Source organism: Falco peregrinus, chromosome 3 (genome assembly GCF_023634155.1).
Source record: "Falco peregrinus isolate bFalPer1 chromosome 3, bFalPer1.pri, whole genome shotgun sequence".
NCBI lineage: Eukaryota > Metazoa > Chordata > Aves > Falconiformes > Falconidae > Falco > Falco peregrinus.
This window is the reverse complement of record NC_073723.1, coordinates 40,278,870-40,285,891: the sequence shown is the minus strand read 5'-3', so window position 1 is coordinate 40,285,891 and position 7,022 is coordinate 40,278,870. Positions and strand designations below refer to the sequence as shown.

Sequence of the window (7,022 nt, the reverse complement as noted above, 5' to 3'; positions counted from 1 at the left end):
AAATGTCAGAGACTGTTTCTGTGAGAGTCCAATTGTTCTCCATTTCAAGAGTTTTTTTTGTTTGGTAAACAAAATACTTTTTGATCTTTGTATGCTTAAGAGTAAAAGGGAGCAAATTCACCAGGTTTGTAACAAACAACAGTTCAGAAATCAGAATGATTTCCTGTATCTTTATTTTAAAAAGTATCTTCAAAGTATTTAAAATTATTTTTCTGAATGATAACCTGCTTTCCATTCACCTCAGCTCCCCAGTGGCCTGCAGCTCTGACATTTCTCCGTTGGTTAAAATCTTTCTTGGTTTTCATATTAGTTGCAGAATGTTAACTGCTGATAACTTTTGTTCATCGTTGATCTTGGACAAAATCAAACTAAATCCCAAATTGTTCTTAATCTCAATTAGAAGCAAAGTAGCAGCTCCCCTTAACAGAAATAATTGCTTCCCATTACTATAAATATACGAGAATGACTTTTGCAAAGTAATACAATGATAATATAGTTCTGTCCTCATGAAATCATTGTATTTAAATTTTAAAATGAGACTTTTTAAACTAGTAATGTAAAAGTAAAATCTTCATGCCATCTATTCATAACAACTATAAAAAATTAGGTTCAAGTAATTGTTCTAAAAGAATTGCATGACTTTATTTCATATATTTCGTGTATCTTTATAGCCCATTTTATATTTGACTACTTTTACAGACCTTTGTGATTGCTTTTTCAGTCACTTGTGGGAAGTAGCTGCTGAGGATGGTGCAGAAAAACACCTCTGCCAATTTTGCTCTTCATCATAGTGATGGATAATACATGATGATAATGATGGCTTCTTTTTCCAAAGGACTGGAACTGTGGAGTGCTATGAATACCTTTGTTAAGTGCTGTTCTTTCAAATATTTTTCTGAGAGACAGAACGGGAAACCATGAATTTTGTGAACTCTGCTAGTGAAATACCAAAAGCAACGGATATAAAATTTTCTCTATGATGGTACAGCATCTAAAGATGACCAATGCTTGAATGAACAGCATGTTGCACAAACTGTACTAGAAAATGCATAATGATGCCTGTTGATAAAAGGAAATGCTTGGAAATGCTATCAGGTTCATGCAAAATGTCCAGGCAGTTGTATAACTTTTGACAGATGATATGGGATCTTTACGCATCTTTGGGAAAGCTATAGCCCGTTGCTTTTTTGTTGAGTTCTGTCTCTGAATTACCAATATAGCTGTGCTGCTCATGAATAAAACAGTTCACAAGGTCCTCAACAATGGATGTGGGCAAGATATTTTTGGCTGAAGGAGTCAATCTATCAAAAGATCTTGCAACACTGGGATAATTTTGTTTTGGACAAAGGTTTCCCACTACACCCAGAATAGCATAAATACCAACACCCATCATCTCTTTACTTCAATTGTTGTCCTTTCGAGAAGCCTTTTGTGACAGTTTTTTAAACCTGACTAAGCAGAAAATCAAAAAATTGTAGGGGCACTTTGGGCAAAAACTCAAAGCAAGACTTTGAACACAGTTCCTCCATTTTAGCCACCAACCTGCAGATGGACATATTTGCCTTTTCTAGCTCTATGTATATTTAATTGTAAAATGGAACAGATTAAACAGGAGTCACCAAAAGCAAAATCAAATCAGACCACTCAGCAACATGGTGGACATATTAGATCTCAGCAAAGGAGCGTTCAAGAGCCTGCTCCACAGCAGGAAGATTAAATTTGAAAACTGGTCTTCCACCTTACAGACATGTCTCCTGAAAAGTTTCCTTGGCTGTTTTTGTGGGAGTCTGGAGCAATTTGCCACATGGTTAGGACAGATAGGCAGAGGGAAGCCTGATTATGAAAGTCACTGGAGCTTACATGCCTGACAGCAGGTTTGTGAAATGTGCTGTAACATACACCTCCAGCGGTTGAACTTCGGGTATACAGCCGGTTTTTCTGGCCAAAAATATTCCCATGATTATTAGTTGCCTATCAGACCAGGCAACAACTAAACACTAGTTGTAGGTCTAAGTTTTGTAGGAAGGGGGAAAAAAAAGAAGAACAACAAAAAAAAGGCAACAGCATCCTGTAATGGATCAGACTTTTTAATAGTTTGTTTTGGTCAGTGCAGTGCTGTGATACTGTAATGTCAAGCAGCAAACCAGCAGGTATATTAACTAGAGATGTGTAAAATCAACAGAAAGATGGCCTGGATTTTTCTTTTTCCTTCTGTTTGCAATTAAAAGCCAAGCACTTGTAGTTTAGCAGATTTGCTAAATATATGTTTATATGTATTAAAGTATTTTTTTCTGTCTTTCTTACTTGGTGATGTCACTCTTTCTTAACCCAATTATCCACACATGGGGGCCCTGTGTATTATTTCTGTTAGGAAAACAAATTGATGATGAAGTAAAATAACTTTCATTCAGACCCTTGTTTATTTACAAAGACTGCTGGAATTCTGTCTCCTCAACCCCAGGAAGACTCAAACAGCAGAAGGTACTCTTTCCCTTAAACTTTAAATCATTTTCTAGCCAAAGTGTAGGCAAAACATCTTCCTTTCTATGATTTTCTTAGTACCATATTCTCAGTGTTCACCCAGTTTGCACTTGGTGACCCCTTACTAATTTATTTCAAGTGTTGGGTGCTTTTTTTTCAATTACTGTTGTTGTTGCTCCAGCTATTCAGAAAACAGTTACTGAATCTGTCTTTCTGCATATGCCCTTTCTGCATGTGCCTTTGGGAAGGAAGAATACTTAGGTTTAGTTTCAGGAGATGTAATAGTGCTTAACTGTTTGTTGTAACAATTTTAAATTATGGATGGCAGTTATATCCTCAGTGTCAGAGGATTTAAACCAATCCAGAACAACAAAAAAGGAAAAAAGGGTCTCCTCCAAGCTGATTAAGACAACAGATCAGGGCAATTATGTTCAATTACATACACAAAATGAGCACATAGGTCAAAATATCATTTGTTGAAGTCACAACACTTTTACATGGTCACAAAACGTACAGCCATAAACCATACACAAAGGACATAGTCGCAGAGTGTAAAGGATTTATTCACTTGCTGATAAATTAATTGATAACAAAACCCCCTTAATTTCAATGAGGCCTATCTCTTCTTGTGTTAGTAAACCTGCATTACAATACAATAAGGTCTTCAATCCGACAAAGACCAAATATGATCAAGTGCTAAGAAGTATGCTGAATACTCAAAACGAACAATGGAAGGTGACATTTGATCCATATTCTGTTTGAAGCCCAGCAGATGTCCAGTGCTGACAGAAAAGGGCGGCTACTGTGCTTTCCAGGGATTGATGGGAACCCCATGAATTTCTTCACTCCTGAATTTTTCAGTTTCTTGTGTGCAACCATTAACAGCTATAACAGCAAACCATTTCTGCTGCTGTATAATGGAGTAGCACTTGTGCCTGTATACAGAATAAATGGCTCGGTATGACATATATTCTTTACTAGGTGATGATGGTGAAGCTGTGCCTTCATGGTATAGAGCCTACATCTTGGCCTACAGAGGTCTAAAAAGGATGGAAGTCCATGTAGCAAGACAAATGGGATGTGAGTGTTACAAAAATCCAGATCTGTTGTGTAGACTCCAGCAAGTTCCTTTGTTTCCTTTCCCTTCCTTCAAAATCTTTAGGATGGCCAGACCATACATAAGTAAAGCTCATTCTTCCATACCAAAATTTACAGATGTTAAGGCATCCTGGTGCATAAACCCTGAAAAAAATTGTGTCTAGTCTGTGTATCCAGCTGCAGAGTGCATTTTACCTCACACAGTTTTGCTAGGAAAAGTTTGGTGCCCAATACTTGGGTGCAGAAGACTAATTCCCAGCATTGCAAAGCGAAAGTCATAAAGATCAACCAATATAGCACATAACAATTTTTTGCATATCACAGTGCGTAAGTAGCAGGGTAGCTAGGTATGGCATCCTGCAAGACAGGTTAGTTTCAAAGTCTTTATGTAAATTACAAATAAAACTGAGAAAGAGAGTACAATAAGAAGCAGTGTGTTACTTGCACAGCATTGTTTCTCTTGGGCCCATGAAGTTTGGAAGCATTTGTAGAGCCAGTCTGAAGCCAGCTGGATTCTGATGAATTTTAACCTCAGCCTCACAGTTTCTGAAAATGAAAATACAGAAAACCTTTGCAGGCTGGTACAGCAGTCCTGTGAAGACTGGAAGCTGGTCAATCCTGCTGTTACCTCAATGTACCAAATTATACTAAATAAATGAAACATTGTCCCAATCTGCTTGCATTAAAAAAAAAAAAAAAACAAAAAACAACCCACAAACAAAAAAACCACAAACAACCCAAACTAAAAAAAAAAAAAACAACAAACATGCTAGAGGCCTTTGATGGAAATACAGCCAAAAAGTACGTATCTGATGCCTAGTCTTGCTGGAAACAGAAACGAGTGGTTACAAGCTTTTGAATTCTACCTCGTAAAGGAAGTCTCGTGTGGCTGGTCTGCGTCCCTAACGGCATTCCTGTCCCGGTACCTCCAGCCACACTCACGTGTCCCGGACTTATGCGGTGCTCGTGTGTGAACACCCAGCTTTTTCTCTTTGCCTTGTCTCAGCAGGGGCGGGCTGGCTTAGCATCCCCTCGCCAGCCACCCACGGATTGGGGCGGCAGGGGACGGGACCCCCTCGGCCTCCTCCGGCCGACGGCTTTTGCCGGACCGAGGCCAGCCTCTGGCGGAGGCTGCGGTCCCAGCCGGGCCGCGCTGCCCGCGGGCTCCAGGCACCGCCCGGGGCGCTGGTGCCGACTCCGCCGCCCCCGGGCGAGGACGGGAGTTGCGGCTGCGGCTGCGGGCGGGGGTGCGGGTGCGGGTGCCGGGGCCGGGCGCGGTGCCCGGAGCGCGGCGCGTCCCGCCCCGCGGGGGTGCCGGGGAGGGGTGTCCGCCGCACGTCACCGCCGCCCGCGATAAATGCCCGGCGGGGCGGGAGCCAGGAGGAGAAGCGTGGAGCTCCTCGGGGCGGCGGCGCTCTCGGCGGCAGCCCCTTGCCGCGGCTCCGCTGCTGGACACGTCCGCCCCCGCCGCGCCGCCCCCAGCGCTCCCGCCCGGCGCAGCGAGCGGGGCGAGGCCGCGCCTGCAACCCCCGGTCCCGGCCCCGACGCGGGCCTGGCGAGGAGGTGGGCGGCGGAGCGGAGCTGGCTCGGAGGGCGGAGGCGGCCGCCGCCGGAGCGGTAAGGGCGTGGGTGGGGGCCCCGCGCAGCATCCTCCTCGCGGCGGGGGCCGGGCGGGGGGCGGCGGCACCCGGGCACCGGGGAGCGGGTCCCCGCGGAGAGCGGGGCCGGGGCCGGGCCGCCGGCTGCGGGCGGCGCGCTGGAGGGCGCCGGTTCTGCCCCCTTGGCGGCTTTGTGCTTCCCGGCCGGCGGCGGGAGTCGCGCCTCTCGCCCGGGGTGAGGTGGTGCCCCCGGCTCTCTGCCTGACGCCCTCGGTCGTGTAATGGGCAGTGTCGGGCTGTTGTATTCTTGCAAGTGGCACTACTTTTCCTGAGAGTTCTCTGTGCTTTCCTTTGTTTGGCGAATACAGTAACCCCACCGCCCCCCGTTTTCCTGTCCTGGTTGAATACCTTTAGTTTTATTAGTTTTTTGGAAATCAGAAACCAAAAGCTCTAATCAAAGGCGTGGTTTGAAATGCACCAAGAGGGAATATTTCATACCAACTTTACTGTGTCTTTCAGTTCACATTTTGGCAACGAGTGCAGGCCTTTTAACTTTTTTTGCTCTTGAATTCCAATACTAATACCGGGAGGTCTTATCTACAGTCTAATCTTCCTCGGTGCCTGGCTCCCTTTAGGCAGATGTGAACAGCCTGCTTTCTGGCGTGCAGGCAGTGACCTGTGCCTGCCTGTGTGCCATATACAACCACTTGAACAAACTCAAGTTAGTAAGGGTGATATAAGCTATCATCCCAGATCAATAGGTTATACTTGCTGGAGTAAAAAATGTTGCGCCCTGGTTTCTCCCCCTAAAACAACAGTGGCAAACTGTACAAACTACAGGTTTTGTTGCATAATAAGCTCATACAGGCCAGTACCTCAACCTCCAAATTACATCGCTCTCTCTTATGCATTTGCAGCCAACAAACCTGGAAGACAGACTTTGCCTTGGAGCTAACTCCTGAGCGTTTTGAGATCATTCATCATGAAGTATGTAGTACAGGAATGGCTCAGAGTAACTACCTTGCTGTTCATAGCTCAAGCAGTTTCTGCAATGGCTCTTCCCAATGCCACGCGCTTAGAGGAACTTTTGGAAAAGTACATGGATGAAGATGGTGAGTGGTGGATCGCCAAGCAGAGAGGGAAAAGGGCTATCACAGACAGTGATATGCAAAGTATCTTGGATCTTCATAATAAATTACGGGGTCAGGTGTATCCACCAGCTTCCAATATGGAATATATGGTAAGGAAAAACTGATAGTGACATGCAGAAAGAAATGTTCTTAGTATAGTTACTGTCACTTTATAAACAAGCATACTTTGAGTCTAGCTTGTTTGTTTTCTCATTTAAAGCACTTGTTACTTGTTTATCTTTTTTTTATACAGGGGTGAACTGTGAGATAAAAATGCCTGCTTGTGGTCCAAATCAAGTGTCATGTTCTACTGATATTAACAGGTTTAATCTCTCACAGCTTTTCAGAATTTAAGTGGCAATTCCTTAGTATTGGGGGCCAATTTCCAAAACTGCATTACGCAAAATAGTTGATTATGGCCTAAGGAGTTACCATCTAAGAAGAGTACTGAACTATTAAGTTTTAAAATAACATGGATTGTCTCCCATGCTTCTAGGTTGGATGGAATTTCTCAGCAAAGTGAGGCCTCTCTAACAAGAAAGTCTATTTAAGTTGGCATGTGTTACTGGTGTCCTGTATGTTTCCTGTGTTTAACAGATTAATAATGTAATACATAATTTCTGTTGGTGTTTTTGCCTTAAGAAGCCTCAATATTTGGTTTGTAATTAGTAGCCTTAAATCTCCCATGGTTTTGAACTTTGATTTTGTGCCATAG

The 7,022-nt window shown here is 43.7% G+C and overlaps 1 protein-coding gene across 3 annotated transcripts in view; it reads left to right on the top strand.

The window, feature by feature from the left end:
* The first annotated feature begins 4,980 nt into the window (after positions 1 to 4,980).
* Positions 4,981 to 7,022, top strand: part of CRISPLD1 (cysteine rich secretory protein LCCL domain containing 1) — a 46,118-nt gene continuing 44,076 nt past the window's right edge. Inside the window, exons 1-2 of one of the 3 annotated variants that reach the window (XM_055800004.1) lie at positions 4,981 to 5,196; positions 6,095 to 6,417. In XM_055800004.1, the coding sequence (XP_055655979.1) occupies positions 6,160 to 6,417 (258 nt within the window). In that variant the 5' untranslated portion in view covers positions 4,981 to 5,196; positions 6,095 to 6,159. Of the gene's footprint in view, positions 5,197 to 6,093; positions 6,418 to 7,022 lie in introns of those variants that run through there. The other 2 variants (XM_005229892.4, XM_027792082.2) reach the window with 2 other exon arrangements.